Below are 19,651 nucleotides of genomic sequence, written 5' to 3'. Positions count from 1 at the left end.
TGAGAGTAATGGGCCCCAGTGCTATACAGCTTCAACACTAAACCTTATTTAAAAGTTTACTGAGGAACTAGACCTCTCCCCAGTTTCTAACTGGGGAATGAGAGAGTAAGGAAGAACCTGAAGAAAAGCTGGCAAACCTCTTATGGTATCACTTTAGGACATACATAATTTTTACAGGGAACTTAAATTACACCTGAATGTCTTCCCCTTCTGTTTGTCTATGTCACTTTACAATGTAAAATACTTAGAAATATTGAATATAGAAGTCATCTGCCAATTTCAGATTAAAGTAATTGAATATTTAACTAGAATTAGTTTTGAGAGCAAAAAAACATTCAAAATGAAGCTGATAAACACAAAAGAATTTTTATCACTAATTCAGATGGTCCATTTCTCACCATCTTCCTCATTCTCCTCTTCATCTTCATCTTCCGGTAGTTCTGAATTCTCCTTAGGTTTGTTTTCCTCGTCTTCTTCCTGCTTTCTTTTCTGCTCCTCTTTTTTCTTTTTTCTCTTTTCTTTTCTTTTCTCTCTTTTAGCTGCAAGAGCCTGCTTTCTGCTCTCCTCTCTTGACTGTAATAAAATTGTTGTTTTAGTCACAAAGTCCGGCCGACTCTTTATCTCATCTTAACAATAATGCAATGATTCAAAATAAATAATGAAATGATGCTTTTGTTTATGATACATGGGGTTTCCCATGGGTGTCACTCTTAACACACATTTATAAAAGCAACAAAAGAAGAAACAGATATGCTGGACATCATCAAAATTAAAAGTTGTTGTGCTTCACAGGGATCATCAATAAAGTGAAAAAACATAAAATAGGAAAAAATTTTTGCAAATCTTACATCTGGTAAGGGTTTTGTATCAGGAATTGATAAAGAACTCTTATAACTCAACAATGAAAAGACAAATCAGTCAATTAAAAATGGGCAAAGGATGTGGAGACATTACTACAAACAATATACAAATGGCCAGTAAACACAGATGCTCAATATCACAAACCATCAGGGAAAAGCATATCAAATCACAATGAGATACCCATTTCACTGTCACTAGGATGGCTAATCAAAAAGACAGATAAATCATGGTTAGAATGAGAAGAAACTGAAGACTTCATACACTGCTGGTAGGATTATAAAATGGTGCAGCTACCTTGGAAAACAATCTGGCAGTTTCCCAAGTGGTTAAGCACAGAATTGCCATATGAGCTAGCAATTCCATTCCTAGATATATACCCAAGAGAAATGAAAACACATTCATACAAAAACTTGTATGCCATGCTTGCTTCAGCAGCAAACATACTAAAAAAAATTGAAGTAATACAGAAGGTTAGCATTGCTCCTGCATAAGAATGACATACAAATTCATGAAACATTCCAAGTTAAAACAAAACAGACAACTTGTATACCTATGAAGTGGAAACAAACTATATGTTCAACAACTAATAAATGCATAAACAAAATGTTGTATATCTATATAATGGGATATTATTCAGCAATAAAAAATGAAGTAATGATATATGCTACCATATGGATAAACCTTGAAAACATGAAGCAAAAGAAGCCAGTCACAGAGGACCAAATACTGTATGATGATTCCAAATTTCAAATGTCTGGAATAAGCAAATCCATAAAGACAGAAAGTAGATTACTGACTACCTAGATTTATGTGGCAGTGTTTAATTAAAATGCAACTGTTACAATCTTTATAAGATATTAACAAATTTCACTATGAAAATATCCATAGGAGGCCATTGTAGAAATTACTTATTTTCAGAAAGGGGAACATGACAATGGTTGACTCACATCATAAAGAAAGCTTGAAACAAACAGAAAACACATCAAATTACTCACATTTCTATGGAAATTATCTAAAAAATCCTCACCATATGAAACTGTCAATGAAGTCCAGTTGTCCTGGTAATTAAGTAAAGCACTTTCCTCAAAACTATAATTTACCATTCTAAGTCACAAATAAGCTATTTTTAACATTTTTATTTATCCAAAACCAGGTATCAGCAAATTATGGCTTGAATGCTAAGAATAACTTTTACATTTTAAATGGTTGAAAAAAATGAAAAGGCAAACATTTCGTGACATGCAAAAATAATCAAAAAATTAAAATTTTGATGTCTATAAATAAAGTTCTACTGGAACACATTCATTTAACTACTGTCTGTGGGTGCTCTCATACTACCAGAGTCAGAGAGTCATGACAGTGTGTGTATGGCCTACAAAGCACAAAATTTTACTCTTCTGCACTTTATAGTATGGCCAAACAAAGAAAAAAAAAAAAAAAAAAGATAAATGAAGTCTCTCAACTCCCTATGTAAATAAGAAAGGGTCTGAGGACTGAAAGAAGAAATTGCATATTCAGTTAACAATTATTTTATCATTTTCATAGCATAAGAGCAAAATGGCTGTTCAGGGAATTGCTGACCATACCCCTGGGGTAGTTACACAAAAATAAAATTACAGACATGGAAGGAACCATAGAAGTCATCAAACTTTAACTTCCCTTTATTTTAAAATGGTATTATTTTTTCCACTTGTGATTTTAACTATAATCAAGTTTATCATGGCAGTATTAAAATTTACTTAATTTCCTAATGATAAAACTTTAAGGTTTTTTACCTTTCCCCATATTATAAGCAATTTAACAGTGAATGTCCTTTAATACACTTGCATCTTTAAGCATTCGTCAAAGTATTTACCTTGGCTATATTTCTAAAAGAGGAATGACTGGAGTAAAGGTATGCACTTTTTAAAATTTAATTCATCAAATCATCTCCATTAATAATTACACTAATTTATACTGTGTATCAAAAGTCATACCGGAGTGCTAATTTCTCCACATCCTAGCCATCAACAGCTATTATCAAACCTTTAAATTTTTTCCCCCAAACATTTAAATTTTGAGTTTCCCTAGTCTGGCAAAGGTGGAGAAGGCAATGGCACCCCACTCCACTACTCTTGCCTGGAGAATCCCAGGGACAGGGGAGCCTGGTGGCTGCCATCTATGGGGTCGCACAGAGTTGGACACGGCTGAAGACTTAGCAGTAGCAGCTGCAGCAGTCTGGCAAAGGAAATTTAAATCACTCTTTCACTGTGCATTTCTTTGTTTATTCATGAAGCTGCGCCTTCTCCATCTATTTACTGAAAATTTATATTTCTTTTTCTGTGAATTGCCCATGAAATTATTTTTCATTCTGGGCAAGTTATCTTTTGTCTTATTGATTTTAAGCAACTTTTTATTCTGTTTTTTAACAAGTTTGTTTCTTTTAACAAACTAAGAATTGGTATCAAAATTTTAGCATCTCTAAAATGGATTTTTCCCCTTTCTTTTATCATCAATAAAATATCTTAATGTTAAGCTATCTCCCACATTCTAACTCTACTTGATTATAGTATTTATTCTTTTAATATAACTTCTGGGTTCATAAGAACACCCTCATTTTCTGAGGCACACTGAACCTCAGAAAAGTAATCTTTTAAAAAAAAATTTCCATTATACTAGCACATCCAAGGAAATTTAGACACTTACTCTTTAAGAATTCAATAAACCACTGATACCCCAGATCTTATAATAAATGAAAGATTTCCAATGTTTTAATAAATTTCTGCATACACTAATGGTAAAACAACTTAGGCAATAATATCATGTAGAAAACTGTGACATGTTTAAAAACTAATTCTTCACTTATATGATTAAAAATATTTTTTTGTATAACAGGTTAGAATAAAAAAAATTGATGGTAGTTTGATAATTTATCATTTTATAAAAAGAGATTTTGTTAAGATTATAGTCAAATAAGTAGCAAATGTATTCTACTAGATTTTCAACCAGTTCTAAAAAGGAAAATTATATTTCTCACTCACCTTTTCCAGATCAAGTTCCTTTAAAAGAATACTTGCATTCTTATTTGCTTCTGCAGCCTGTTGGTCTTTAGCCTTCACAATTGTCTCAACACATTGGTGACATTTTTTCAACAGTTCCTATACCAGAAATGGAATTATATAAATACAGAAACACATAAAGAGGCCAATAAAACTTCAGCTGGTAAGTATACCAAAGTTCAGGGCTTAAAGTCCAAATTACTGGATATTTACTAAACCAAATCAAGTTATCCTCTGAATCTAGAGTTTGACTAAAAAATCAAAATAAGCTACCATTTCCTTAAAAAGCTTATGTGTTCTTAGAAAACTGTCTTATCTGGCTAATAATCTAATAATAAAGTTTAGATGCAGTCGCTGTAATTACAGTCCATATTAGGAAGAAAAATCTCAAAATAATTTATAAATTATACTCATTCTTCATTTGCAAATGGAGAAACTAATCATTGAAAAATCAGGTTATCTGTCTTATAAAGGATGAAAAGAATAGGCTGTTAACATATACTTTGGTATATAATTCCATAAAGAATAAAAATATGCTTCAACAGCATATTAAACCTACCTTATCAGTGATTGTTGCTATGTATCTCATGCATTCTATATCCGAAGGGAACTGATTGACTTCCTTAACCAAATACTGAACAACTTTTACATGACCCTGTAAAAAGTACAACAAAAAGTACACAAAAGAAACCAATGAAAGCTGGCCCATATCCTCAAAAACTTAAAAGAGTAAAAGATATAGTAACACTTCAGAATTTACTAAACTTAACAATTGAAACTATGAAAATATGAACAGAAAGAGGTAAGTACAACATGCTGGGAAATACATCGAAGACCAAATGATATTTCTCCTGAATTTAATTTGCTCTCATCCCACTGAAAATAGAAATACTTTTGAATAGAAATAGAAATAAATCTATTAATAAAATAAAAACTGGTGATGCGAAATCTCTCTCAATATAAAAGGGAAATTAAATCTAAAAGAAGATGTTCTAAATTCCAAAGCATTATTTTGCCCCTTTTTGCCTTTTCTTACTGTTCATGGGGTTCTCACCACAAGGATAGTGGAGTGGTTTGCCATTCCCTCCTCCAGTTAGAACAACAGTTAGAACCTTACATGGAACTGGTCATTTTGACTGGTTCAAGATTGGAAAGGAGTACATCCAGGCTGTATACTGTCACCCTGTTTATTTAACTTATATGCAGAGCACATCATGCGAAATGCCAGGCTGGATGAATCACAAGCTGGAATCAAGATTGCCAGGAGAAACATCAACAATGTCAGATATGCAGATGATACCACTCTAATGGCAGAAAGTGAAGAGGAACTAAAGAGCTTCTTGATGAGGGTGAAAGAGGAGAGTGAAAAAGCTGGCTTAAAACTTAACATTCAAAAAACCAAGATCATGGCATCTGGTATCACTGTGGACGGTGACTGCAGCCATGAAATTAAAAGAAGCATGCTCCTTGGAAGGAAAGCTATGACACACCTACACAGTGTATTAAAAAGCAAAGACTTCACTTTGCTGACAAAGGTCCATCTAGTCAAAGCTATGGTTTTTCCAGTAGTCATGTACGGATGTGAGAGTTAAACTATAAAGAAGGCTGAGTGCAGAAGAACTCATGCTTTCGAGTTGTGGTGCTGGAGAAGTCTCTTGAGAGTCCCTTGGATTGCAAGGAGACCAAACCAGTAAATCCTAAAGGAAATTAACCCTGAAAAGTCATTGGAAAAGACCCTGATTCTGGGAAAGACTGAATGCAAAAGGAGATGGGGGTGGCATAGGCTGAGATGGTTAGATAGCATCACAGATTCAATGGACATGAATTTGAGCAAACTCCAGGAGATAGTGAACAACAGAGAAGCCTGGTGTGCTGCAGTCCATGGGGTTGCAGAGAGTCAGACATGACTTAGTGACTGAACTACAACAACAACTTTGGCTCTCTCTTACTAAACTAAACAAGGTGGACTGTCATATTTATCTGAGTCCTATGACTTGAATCTAGGTGAAACATTTTCTAGATGGTATTATCAGAGGCTTGATGATCTGTAATCATTAAAAGTACATCTATTTTAACAATGAAACTTGCATAGTTTCCCCTAATACTAAGGTTCTAAAACATCTTCAAGAAGTAATCTGATGGGAAAAATTCCCTGGTGGTCCAGTAGTTAAGGTTCTGTGCTTCCAGTGCACGTGGCACGGGTTTGATCCTTGGTGGGATAACTATAAATAAAATCTTGCACATGCCATGGTGTAGCCAAAAAATAAACAAACAAAAAAAAAGAATTAGTGTGATGGTGGCAAAAGCCAGAAAAGTGGTTGCCTCTGGGGCAGGGAATTAACTGAGAATGGGCATGATTAAAGTTTCTAGGATTATGGAAGTAGTTTCTATCTTTATGGGATGTGGGTTATATAGGTATATACATTTATTAAAACTCATTAAACTATGCATCTTAGATTTGTGCACTTTTAATATATATAAATTATATCTCAATTTAAAGAAAAGAAAAAATTGGAAAAAATATTTAAGATTTTTTAAAAGATAGGTAACTTACACTGCTCTCATTCAATAGCTATTTATTGACCATCTAGTGTGTGTGAGACACTGTGCTGAACAACTAGGTATAAATAGTGGTGAAAAAGACAATCATGAATCTTCACCTTCATAGATCTTCCACTCTAATTAGGGAGTGAAAGTGAAAGTCACTAAATCACGTCCAACTCTTTGTGACTCCATGGACTGTAGCCTGCCAGGTCCCTCTGTCCATGGAATTCTCCAGGCAAGAATACTGGAGGGGGTTGCCATTTCCTCCTCCAGGGGATCTTCCTGACCCAGGGATCGAACCCGGTTCTGGGGAAGATTCTTTACTGTCCAAGCCACCAGGGAAGCCCCTAATTGGGGAAAGGAGAATTAAAAAACTAACACATGTTTGCATGTACAATTACAAAATGAGATAAGGAAAATAATGGTGAACTATAAAAGAGAAGAAGAGAAACTTTTCAGATTGCAAGTTAGGAAAGGACTTTCTGAGAAATGATATTAAAGGAGTAGACATTAAAGAATGAGGAGAAGTGAGCCAGGTGAAAAGCAAGTGAAAGAATATTTCAGGAAAAGAAAACCAGTGAGCAAAGGGCCTCAGAAAGTTAAAAATTTAGTGAATTCTAGGCCAGTGGCTGAAGTGTAGTAAGCAAAGGGGCAAAGGGGAAGGGCAGTAGAAATGATTGGTCTGAGGCTGGCATGAGCCATATCATACAGGGCTTTGTAAGCCATGTTAAGTAGTTTATAGTCTATCACAATTTTAATGGGAAAGCTTTGTAATATAGAGCAGAGAAGTAAACTTTAATATATATATACGAGGTATAATAAATTTTTATGAGTCTACTTGTTTTTGTTCCTCTTAAACATCTATCTACTTGTAATATCTGCCCTGAAATCTCATGTTTTATGTACAAAAATATAACAAAACTCTTCAAGATACGAAGTTATTTAACAGCAAAGTTGCTTATAGGGAACTTCTATACAGCTCTTAGATTTGGCCACAAAGAGAGTACAAGATAGCAGAGGTGTGTATATAGAAACAGTGTCAATTCCTCAAGACCAATCTTTCTCCTATGACTTCAACTTAAAATTCAGCAGTTTTAAACAAATTCTGTCATTTTTGTCCACATAGAGTTACCTTGCGAAATGCTGACATAAGAGGTGTGATTTTCCGGTTATCAGCTCCATCCACGTCAGCACCTGATCGCACTAGCAACTGCACCACTTCAAAATGACCACCATTGGATGCCAACCAAAGTGGTGTGTTTCCCTTCTTGTTGCGAACATCAATATGGGCTCCCCTGTACAAATCAAAGAATGTTAGTATAGCTTGCTTCCTATGAGAAGGGGCTAACTTTTCCTTTTTTTCTCTAATTTATCTTTTTTCTTTTACAAAGTTCAAACAAATACTCTGTTCTTTTAAATGTCAAATAAAGTAAAACAATTTTATCACTCTGAAAAGTGAAAGGGATCATAGGAAATTTTTACAAATATAAAATTTACCTACCTATTAATCAGGAGCTCACAGAATTTGTAGTGACCTTTGTCCGCTGCTATTGTTAAAGCAGTGTCTCTTGAGGAAGGCACAGGAGGGGCATTGACATCTGCTCCTTTATCCAGGAGAACTCTTCCAACCTCTGCATATCCTCCAGAAGCAGCTTCCATTAAGGGGGTAAGACCAGTCTGTTTAAACCAAAAAATTATGTGGGTAAATTATATTGATTTATTTAAAGGACTGAAAAATGACTTGTAAGTGGATTCTATTTCTGATTTTCTCTCCCAAGAGAGCTAAGCAAAATTCACTCTTAAGCTTTACTAAAATAGCAAGTGAAAATTGTTAGATTCAGTTAAGACATGCTAGACTAAATTAACTTATACTACCTTATGGTAATAAAAAACACTTCATAACATCTCTGTTGTTATAAATCTACATGAGACAGTAACTGTCTCTTTTAAGAAATAAAAAAGTGATAATCAGGGAAAAAAATAAGAGACTTTCATTCAGACATTTTCAATTTGAAATGACTACTAGATTGACCATTGTCTGGTTATAAAGAATTATACATGAGCTACATGTTTCAGGGGCTCTAAGTACCTAATGGTTCTAAGAAGAGAAATTATAAACACTGACATACTAACTCCTACTTTCTAAATGCTACAATGTCATGAAATTGTCATAATCTGTTACAATCAGATTATAGATGCCTCAATTTCAGTTCCCTCAGTTTTATAATTTATAAAGTAATTTTTGATTAAGATTTTTACCAATGGTTAAAGCACATGTCTCATTAAAGGAGATCTTAGCTGTCTTTAATAAAGTTATGAACGGTGACAGTGTGTCACTGACCACTGGATAGCACTATTCTACAATCCTGAATAGGATTTTAGGGGCAGGAATTTCCTAATTTTAGCTTAGGAAAATTTAAAATAGCACATTTGAGTGTGCTATGCCATGTTATATTATGCTCTTTCTATTAGAAATATGTCTGAAGTAGTTGATAAGTTATAAAATGCTTACCTTTGCCCTATGTTCAACATTGGCTTTTCGATCCAGAAGCAAGCTCACTACTTCTGCCCGGCCTTGGAAACAGGCCAAGGTGAGCGCTGTGTTCCGATTGGTCTCTATTTGGGCATTAATATCTGAACCCATATCCAGCAGCAGTTTCACTGCAGGAACATGTCCATTCATTGCAGCCAACATCAGGGGAGAAATACCTAGTTTACTCCCAGTCCTAAGGGGGGAAATGTGCTCAGAAAATTAAAATAATATGTTGCCTGTTGTTTTTTTTAAAAGCAGAGAGAACATAAAAAATGAAAAAGTTTCAGTGAAAAGAAAGCTTTCTACCACCAAAGAATAGATTTTATTTGTTTAGTCTTATAATTAGAAAATCTCAAATTAAGAAAATCTCACAATTAAAAACACAACCCCTATTCAGAGGCTATAAATTTATAACTATATATATAACAAAGAGTTTTCTGAAATGAAACCTCTTTGAAAACAGCCACGTTAGCTGAAATAAGCTCTGATTACTACAGGAATAATTGTTGGCCTTGCAACTTTAGTATTATCTTGCTTAAAACTGGTATCTGTCTAAATATTTAGGGGAAAACACTTAACTTCAAGGTCATAATTTATTAATAATGAATAATAAAATGAACAGGTGATAGATACCTTGAATTAATTTCTGCCCCAGCATTAAGCAGAATCTTAATGATATTAACATATCCTCCAGATGCAGCTAGACTCAGTGGTGTATAATCAGATACATTCCTATGTTCTTTATTTGCACCCCGAGCCAGCAGCAAGTCTACCACCTGCAAAGTAAAATAGGAACAGAGAAATCCAGTTTACACCAAGGGTTCATCTTATAATGAAAGAAGCACAAAGAAATGGGATCTTTAAGTTCTCTAAATATCTAACATTTTAATCAGATACTAAATATTCAAATATTAGTACTAGATAAATGAATTCAATTTTTATCAAGGAATTCAGACCTATGAAATCCTAATTATACTGAAATAACAAGTTGTTACTCTTTCGCTTCCTCAATTATTAAGTGACAAATTTACATTTCATGTGTTAGGATTTTGCTCCATTCAGACTCAGTAAATGTAAGGATACAGAGAATTTCTATTTTGCCTAAAAAGGCATGAAATAGATTCTTTAAAAGGACATTTACTATTCTCATTAAATTTAATATAAAGAACATCTCAAAACACATGCAAGTTTTATTCATTGTAGCTAAACTACTAAGCACATGCATATTTAAAATACAAATAAAATGTTTACAAAATGAAAATAAACATCAGCATACTTCCTGACGTCCACCAGAACATGCTAATGAAAGAGGAGTATCCTTAGTTCGTTCCGATTGGGCTTCTATGTCTCCACCTTTATCCAAAAGGATTTCAACAACTCCAACATGTCCTGCTGTTGCTGCCAGGATCAGTGGTGTGAAACCTAAATCAGAAAAAAAAATTTCTCAGTCAAATTTGTGTTTTTTACTTGTTAAGCCACTGTTTTTTAATTCTTTATTGTTTTAGGAGGAAGAAGTCTTTAGGACAGATACTTAAAATCATAAAACTCCTTTAAAACTCCTTTAAACCCCAATTTGTTACTGACAAAACCGCATAAATACTTGATAAAAAGAAAATGCTAAGTCAAAGAAAACTATTCAAGTTTATACTCATAATAAACTTTGATACCTCTGTATGCTCTACTTTTGGACCAAGGAAAAAGCAAACACAACTTGCTGTACTTCCCTGGATGATCTATAATTTTTGAATTTCTGAATAATAATTTGGCTCTGTAGATGAAAAAATCTGGTATACTTAATTGAAATATGCTAACCCATCTTTTCACTGAATAGTCCAGGAACTACTTACCCATAGTGAAAAAAAATTGTTTTCTGACACTCAAGACTTTATTTCTAACACTTCTTACCTTTTTTGTCTCTGTGTTCAATTTTAGCATCTCGTGCTATGAGTACAGATACAAGCTCTTCATGGCCACCCGCACAAGCTAGGGTTAATGCGGTGTCATGATTGCTCTCAGTCTAGGAAAAGGAAACAAAAAAGAGGCAAACTTTTTTTCTGTTTACAGTGGTGTTATTGATTGAAGAGCCAATAATGTTAATTTCCACAATTAATGTACAATGAATCTTTTCCTTTCCAAAGATAAATGGAATGTCCATAAAATAAATATAAATAAAGCAGTCTACTTACATGTGCATCAATGTCAACTGAAGGATACACAGGGGGTATAGACTGGGAAGCCACATTGCTTGGAGACTGAGAACAGGGTTCAGGTGTAAGACATTCTGTGTTTTGAGAAGAGCTGTTCGAGCCAGTGGGCACTCTGCTACTCACAGCTGAAAAACAATATTCATATTGCTGAATTCTACTTAAAAGAATAAAGTCATTTTTATACAGAAAAACACAGAAAACAGAAAATTCTATAGCAGTAATACAATGTAGTAGTTAAATCACAAGCTTTGGAGTCAGATGGACATATGTTTGAATCCCAGTTCTACCAATGACTTTCTGATTTTGGGCAAGTAATTTAAACTCTCAGAACCTCAATTTCCTTATGTGTAAAATGGGATGATAAGTATAGTACCTCCATTGTAAGGTTGTTGGGAATAGAATACTGAGCATGGTACCTGGCATTTAGTGAATACAGAAGAAATAGCAGCTTTTTACAGTGTCAATAGGAAGAAAATAGTTTCCAATTTAAAAAAAGGAATTGTAAATCTTAGTTTGTAAAAGGCAATTAGATAAAAATATCCTGAAAATAATGCAAATTTTAAAACAAGAAGAAGAAAAATAGAAAGAAGATGTAGAAGAAGGGAAAGAACAAGTTAGAGTATCTCTCTCATAAATAGCAGAGAGTATGTATTTTTAAAATTCAATATTTACTGTGACAATTTGCTAAAATGAATCAGTGTCTGAAAACCAAACTGCTTTAAAAATGAACACTGGAACTTTTATTTGGGACCTTAAAATCTAGTGTCTGAAACTGAATTAAATGAAATTATATCTTTGTGGCTCTGCATATTTCTTTTCTTTCATAAAAGACAAGAGTTTGCCCCATGGAGGGGGAAACAGGACCCATCTCAGAGGGATGCTGTGAATTGTCTGTGAGATAATATATAAAAAGCATTTAACACAGTGTTTGGTATGGTAAGTGCCCAATATATGTAATTATCAGATATTTTATAGGACTTCAGTACTATCAATCACTGCACTGAAAAATAAAACATTACAATTCACTCAAGAAAGAAAAAACTCAGAAAAAATATATAATCAATAATATAGAAAAAGACAACAAAGTTTCAGTGATGGCAATTAACTTCCTCTTACCCATGCTAAAAGTCAATCAAAAACACATAAGTCATAAAGGAAAATGTTAAGCATTTCAATGGTTGGAGAATGTTTTCTCTCTAGAATTTTAATATGGCTAAATCCCAATCAAGGATACTTATGACCACAACAAGTATGAAAGATTAAGCGTAGTACTCTACTTCTTTATAAATAATAGCAAATTTTAAGGATGTTTCTACATCAGCTGTCCCTCCCTCCTCCCAACCAATATATATAAAATCATCTTGATCATATGACTTTCTGCAGCTTCCGTTACCACATAAATATACACATAAATATTTAGCCATATGGTTATAAATAAAAATGATTATAAACATTTGTTTTGCCTTACAAGAATGTGCATGATGAAAACAAAGTTTTAAAAATCTGTCACTGAATGAATTAAAAGCACATAGTATTTTGCTGCCCCCCTCAAAACAGCTGATAAGATTGGAAAAAAGTTCCAGAAACAAGACACTAAACTTTGATAAATAGCACCTTTTTAACAGTAAGATTTTAACAACAGTCTCATACTCATTGACATATATTTACTAAAGAATTACTTTTCTATCGTTAAATTTGTTTATTCATGCTATCTCTTTTTGTGATTATGAAAGACAGATATTAAAAAAAATTTAAATAGTTGACTAGAGTGCTATGTCAGAATGTGATGGTATAAAAGACTTTTTTTTACAGAGTTGGTTTTTAAAAAATACTTTAGTGCATTTAACAGCTCTATTAGCAAAAAAGTGTTGCTACGTTGATTGTACATTTTGGTACAACAGTATCCTAGAAACATTTTTTCCTCCTTGTAATAATGACAATCAGAAACATTCCACAGAAGTGACTTTAAAAGGATTAATTACATATGAAAAGTTCTAAAGATAAAACTAGAAAATAGCAAAGATTTTAAAAGTATATGTGGAATAAAGGATTTATTAAGATAAAATTATACCAGGACTATGACAATTTCAAAAATCCTAAAATGCTTCCTACGTCTGAACAAAATGTCTCTGAAAATGACCAAAACAGATCATTATCATGAAAGTCACTACATAATTCAAATTAAATTTATGTACTATCCTAAAATGGGGTGATATTTTACTTAATTCTTTATAAAATTTAAGACAGTTTTGTAGGCAATATGGAAGATAGTAATGCTGCAAGTTGTGAAAACATTAAATCACTGTAATCCAATTTAGGTAACAGTAACTGTATTAAATATTTCCATATAAATAACAATCTATAAATACAATATTAACATCTACTAAAAGAAATTATTAAAGATATTTTATTGTAAATTCCCTCAAAGATAATTTTAAATTACTTTATTCTAAAACCTAAATTGACTATCACCAGATTGCTTAAAGCAAGATACTTTTGAATTGTAATGTGTTGAGAGCCTATTAAGATGCCAACAACATTAACAATGTTCTAAAGTCACAAAACTGTATTAAACCATATACACAAATCATATCTTAATATAAAAATAATAAGGGAAATTGTTATTTGATACAACTTAGAATTCTAAGAAAATAATATCTTAAATATAAACTCAGAACTTCCAGTTGAATCAAATGGATGCATATTATATCTACGGTTCTTAAACCTGGCTGAATTTTTGAATCTTAACATTTAACTAGCAACTTAATTTCCATTAGCCTCAGTTTTCAACAGAAAAATAGATGGGAGATGGACTTATTTTCTATTACTAAATAGCTCGTGAAATTACATATATAAAAGCATTTAGCACTGAGCTTGGTAAATGGCAAGCACTCAATAAATGTAAATAAAGTGGTATTAGTTAATTTTTTTTAACTAAGGAACTTTATATATTAAGAATGAAAATTTTGCTAGATGTTTCTAGGACTGTTCAATGGTCAAAGCTATTTTGAATTTCTTTAAATTGCTGTTTATTTTCAGACCTTTATTCTAGACATTTGAACTGAGAATCACTTGCTATTATGATAACTTCAAAAGCCCAGCACTTACTTTCAGAAGAAATGGACCTGAAGTTTCCAATCCGAGTTTCCAATCCGAAAGTATACATATATTCTGGTTGGGACTATATCAAGTATGATACATCTAAGACTATATACTAAACTGCTGTCAGTCAACTACTGAAGTTATAACATTAATAAATTATGTATCTAACTAACTCGCTTTCATGACAAATATTTTGAGATAGAACAGCAGTAAAAAAAAAAAAAAATCCTGGGACTTCCCCAGTGGTCCAGTGGTTAATTAAGACTCTGCCTTCCAATGCTGGGGGTGAGGGTTCAATCCCTGATCAGGGAACTAAGGTCCCACATGCCTGGCGTGCTGGGAAAAATTTAAAAAAAAAACAACAAAAAAACAAAACCGTCCTAAGAGTAAAACTTACTGCTATTATCTAAAGTAAAACTGTAAGATGTATTCTCTTTTATTAATAAAGCATGATATCATATAAAGGCATGATAACTAGATTTGATATAGGTAAAATTAATTACATCTTTGGCCTAACCTATAATTTTACTGACATATTAACATATCGTATAATCATGGAACTAGGTATTTACCTAATTCATCCTTATCTAATTTTTTTCACCTTCAATTAAGAAATTAAGAGAAATTCAGACTTAATAAAATAACATTTTAAATTTTGAGGCAAGTCATCCTTTTTGCTATATATTTTAAAATATAAGCTTCAACAAAATGAAAAGTTTTTAAATAAAGATAATTTTTAGGGAATTCCCTGGCAATCCTGGAGAATTCCCTGGACAGAAGAGCCTGCAGGCTACAGTCCATGGGGTTGCAACAAGTTGGACATGACTGAGCAACGAACACTTCACTTCACTGGCAATCCAGTGGTTAGGACTCGGCACTTTCACTGCTGGGTACCAGGGTTTGTTTGATCCCTGTTCAGGGAACAAAGATCCCACAAGCTATGCCACACATAATTTTTAATGTATTGACAGATTTATACTTTAAAGCTTACTAACAAAAGAATATTGTACAATATGGTGGGCCAACAGTGTCACGAGACATTAATGTCTAAAAGAAAGTAAATTTTATTCATTTAGATTAATGTTAAATATAATTAAAAGATGTTTTCTAAACTGAGTTTTTGAAGTTTCATGTGAACTTTATAAAAGGTCACTTCAATTTAACAAATACTTCAGTGGAATAAATAGTATTTGACCTCCTCTACAAAAAATAGCCTTAAATACTACCATAAAGTTAACACCTACAAGTACCCTTTAGAGATGTTTCCTCCATTCTTTAAAAATAAAAAGGACAGGTCCTAAGTTCCAACAAACTAAACTGATCAATAATGCGGATTTCATAACAGCAAATGGAGTACTTAATTAGGAACATTATAATGATATTTATAGAACCCTAAGTCTTAAAAATGTTCCTTCCAGGTCATGAGTTTCATTATTATTAATCCTAATCATACTTTACACTCCAATATCTGCTTTAAACAAATTAGAAATCAGAACCATAAGTGAACTATAAAGTTATTCAATATTTATAACAACTTGCAATGCTAATAACACAAAGTTGATCTGAGTGAAGTGGTTGTGGGCTGAAGACATAAAAAATAAAATTAAAGAATAAAGAATCTAACTCCTTAAAACATTTCCTAGCATTTTAATTTTCTTTATGAAAACTAAGACATTCCTCCTCTGCACAGCAATATCTATTACATATCAGAGGAGCCTCAAAGGCACTCTTACAATAAACACTGGAAGTCATACACATGCCCAATAAAATTCCTGAATTAAGTAATTTTATTCCACATTTAAAAGATTCAGTAAAGATTAGGAAGACTAAAGGCTCACAGAAGAAGAAAGGAAACTGGGAAAGCATAACTGGGATGAGAGGAGGGGAGGAGAATATGACAAGAAGAAACAGACAACAGTAAAGAAAAAAAAATGTTGCAATCAAGAGACAGAGGACTGGCCTGCCTTTGAATATCACTCCAGCTACATCTTAGTTCTTGGTCTTCATCCACTGTCAACAGCCATTCTGGCTGCATTTCTGAACTGCGCTCTCATGGAGGTGATACATTCACCAGCCATCTTTAGGAAGGTAAATGATTAATTGCACTGTTTTCCCACTGCTGCAAGGACAATGAAAGGGAAAGTAAACTTGTGCACCTCATTTCATATCTAGTTGTAATTTTCCACACAACAATAAACAGAAACATATACTTTAAATTTATAAGGCTGGTCTCTTTTTTGCTTTGGTGATTACCTCTGTCTGTGTGTGTTTGAGTGTGTGTTGGATGTCTGTGTGCTTTCATCAAGACAGTTACTACAAAAAGCCCAATCTCCAAATCATTATCAAATGGACAATACTTTCAATGTACATTAGATCTTCTAATCACACATATTTTAACAATATGGAATGCTTACAGTTTTTTTCTGAATATCCCTTTTAATTAGAACGTTTAAATTGATCTAATAAAATCATGAAGAAAAAGCAGTGTGATTTAGAGTTCTGATTTTCCAAATATAAAAATCACCAATAGGAAAATTAAATGTCTAATCTTATATGATTATCTCTAAAGCCTGCAAAGAAATTCTACTTTGAGATCTCCTACCCAAGATATGAGACAAGGTGATTTTGATACCAAAGGTCTAAAATAAAGGATCATGACAACTTTATTTCTTTGCTTTTGCAAATAACGAAAAAGAAGAGGGAAAGCACACTTTTGTGTTTTAATGCTGTTGAGTTTAGTTAAAGTCACTTCCAAAACACCTCAAGAAATGATTTTAAAAACATAGTTCTAAAAAAGGAAAAATACCAAGTTGGTGTTTTTGGAAAGTTGTGTAAAGAAGTTGAGCACAAAAATTAAAGAGAAATTATTATAGGTATATTTCTTAACCCACCTGCTATCAGGTCATCAAGAGTGTCGGTAAGCGTCTGGGCTGGAGTTGCAACCATTAGTCCATCTGGTTCTTGCACTAACAGCCCCTGATCATGTCCAGTAATAGCAATCTGAGGCTGTCCTATAATCTGATGATTACCTGATACTTTCTGAAGTTCAAGAGAATTTGTCCCATTAGAACCTAATTCACTGGAAAAGTTACACTGTGGAGATGATAAAGGCTGGACTGGGACAAAATCAATTTGTTCTGCCGATGGTGGAGACTGTTGCTCATCATCAACATCATTATCTTTAAATAAGATTGTGTCAACCTGATGTAACTCTGAAAAATGATCCTCTGGGAGACTACCATCTCCTTCCCCTTCTGGGAAGACTCCTCTATGAGAACACTGCTGGTGTAGAGATACTGTGTCTTTCTGACCTTTGGTTTCCAGATAGTCTTTGGTAAATTGCTGCTGTGTTTTCATCTGCAACTGCCTTTCCACTTTCTGCAGTTCTTTCAGTATTTTCTTCTTCTTCTGGACTTGCTCTTCTCTGTTCTTTTTAAGTTCTTCTATCTTATCTTTGTTCAGAGGTTCACCTTGAATTAACTCCAATGATTTAAGCTGTGCTTTTTCAATAGCACTAATTCTTTGTCCCAGTTCATTCAGTTTTCCTTCAGTCTCCTCTACTATGCACTCCAAAGGCTGGTATGGGTGAAAAGGTGGCAGTACGTCCTGATCTGCTACCTGCAGGGAACTGGACTTCTGCTTGGATGTACCTAAGCACATGAAAAATGTTTGAAAATGTGCCATGCTAAAAAAAAAAAAAAAAGAAGAAGAAGAAGAAAGAAAGAAAGAAAGAAAAAAAAAAAACCCCAGCCCTCCCCCCACCCTCACCCCCCAGCATCCTCCCTCCCAAAACCCATATAACTAATGCTGTAGAATGAATGCTCAAAGATTCATACCAGTTGTAGCTAATGACCAAACTCTTCGATTTTACATAGCACAAACAGGGATGTTGCCAATCAAAAAAATGTGACTTTTTTAAACTTAAAAAATGCAATATTTAGGATTGGATGATTTTGAAAAACAAGTCAGGGGTAGGCAGAAAAGGAAAATCAAAGAGGAAAGAATCTCAAAATTCTGCTTATTAAATTGGACTTTCTAGAGAACATAAAATCTAAAGCAGAACCAAAATAATGTTGAGGGTATCATAAATGTTAGCGTAACTGCCCAATTTTTCTTTATACAATATTAACTGTGTAAGTACAGATTACTGTAAGAAATTATAATTTGTAGATCAAAGTGGGGAAAAGTGTTTTTCAAATTACCAAAATGTTTCTTTTATTAATTTAAAATATAGGTTGAAATTAATTCTTAAGCTATAACTTTCTAAATTGTTCATTAATTAAGTCAAACACTTCCATAAGTGTTTAAGTTCACTACCTGAACACCATATTAAACTTATATTACAAAGGACAATTATTCTGAGTTTAAGTAAACACTTCATGTAAAAATCTATGAGAGAAACAATGAACATTACCTAGGAGAAAATCAGACTTCCCATACAGGAATACTCATATTGGCAGTGTACATTAAAAATGAAATAATTATACATTTAAGTCAAGGTTTTCAGTTACACTTAAATTTACTCCCCAAAGGCAAAATAATTATCAATATCAATAATCCTAACATCTGGACATAAAATGGAAGAAATATTTAATAATCACTTTGAGGCCAGTTTAAGGTTTAATCTTGTTTAGGAAGAACTGGGGTTATTCTACAGTAAAAAGGAACAAACTACTGATATATCCTACAACATGGATGAACCTTGAAAACATTATGCTAAGTGAAGAGTCCAGGCACAAAAGACCATATGTTGTACAATCTCATTTATATCAGATCTATAGAGAAAAGGCAAATATAGAGAGACAGGTAAGGAAAATAGTGGTTGCCTGGATTATAGTGGTGAGAATGCAGGCTGATCACAAAGAAGCATGAGAGATTTTTGGAGTGATGGATCCAAAACCAGATGGAGGTGATGATCACACAATTCTGTAAATTTACTAAAAGTTATTGGATTGTACATTTAAATGAGTGAATTTTATGGTATGAAAATTAGGCAATATTAAAGTTGTTTAAAAAAAACTAGGTGAAAAATAGTTGTCTATTCTCAAGGATTGTGGTCAATATATATGAATAATATATGTAACTTCAGAGTTTTAAAAACTAGCTCATCCAATGCATTCAAAATGATTCCTAGGTCCAAAGGAAAAAAAAATAATCCTTTAGATGTTTAATTGTTCTGAACTGCCAGAGACTGACAAAACTACTGGACAAAAAAAATCAAAGATTTAACTGCTTCTTTGTTAGAAGAGGAGGACTCAAGACTGCAGGTAGCTCAAATAACAGCAACATGTTATTATCATAAAAAGCCTAACAGATTTTCCCCTAGATACTGTCTTTAACAAGGTCATACAACCAGTTCCAAAATC

General features: G+C 33.1%; 1 protein-coding gene and 1 non-coding gene across 6 annotated transcripts in view; one reads left to right on the top strand and one right to left on the bottom strand.

The window, feature by feature from the left end:
- LOC122700232 (ankyrin repeat and KH domain-containing protein 1) overlaps nucleotides 1-19,651 on the bottom strand; it is a 104,226-nt gene that overhangs the window by 11,678 nt on the left and 72,897 nt on the right. For all 5 annotated transcript variants that reach the window (XM_043912964.1, XM_043912965.1, XM_043912966.1 and 2 more), the window contains 11 exons: nucleotides 17,177-17,935; nucleotides 11,163-11,308; nucleotides 10,882-10,993; nucleotides 10,253-10,398; nucleotides 9,610-9,752; nucleotides 8,956-9,169; nucleotides 7,945-8,120; nucleotides 7,576-7,738; nucleotides 4,459-4,554; nucleotides 3,882-3,998; nucleotides 399-573 (listed from right to left, as the gene is read on the bottom strand). In XM_043912964.1, coding sequence (XP_043768899.1) covers nucleotides 399-573; nucleotides 3,882-3,998; nucleotides 4,459-4,554; nucleotides 7,576-7,738; nucleotides 7,945-8,120; nucleotides 8,956-9,169; nucleotides 9,610-9,752; nucleotides 10,253-10,398; nucleotides 10,882-10,993; nucleotides 11,163-11,308; nucleotides 17,177-17,935 — 2,247 coding nt within the window. The remainder of the gene's footprint in view (nucleotides 1-398; nucleotides 574-3,881; nucleotides 3,999-4,458; nucleotides 4,555-7,575; nucleotides 7,739-7,944; nucleotides 8,121-8,955; nucleotides 9,170-9,609; nucleotides 9,753-10,252; nucleotides 10,399-10,881; nucleotides 10,994-11,162; nucleotides 11,309-17,176; nucleotides 17,936-19,651) is intronic.
- LOC122701138 lies at nucleotides 1,285-1,389 on the top strand. The gene has a single exon (XR_006342984.1). It is a non-coding gene; the product is annotated as a U6 spliceosomal RNA (small nuclear RNA).

Source organism: Cervus elaphus, chromosome 9 (assembly GCF_910594005.1).
Source record: "Cervus elaphus chromosome 9, mCerEla1.1, whole genome shotgun sequence".
NCBI lineage: Eukaryota > Metazoa > Chordata > Mammalia > Artiodactyla > Cervidae > Cervus > Cervus elaphus.
This window is presented reverse-complemented; position numbering and strand designations above follow the sequence as displayed.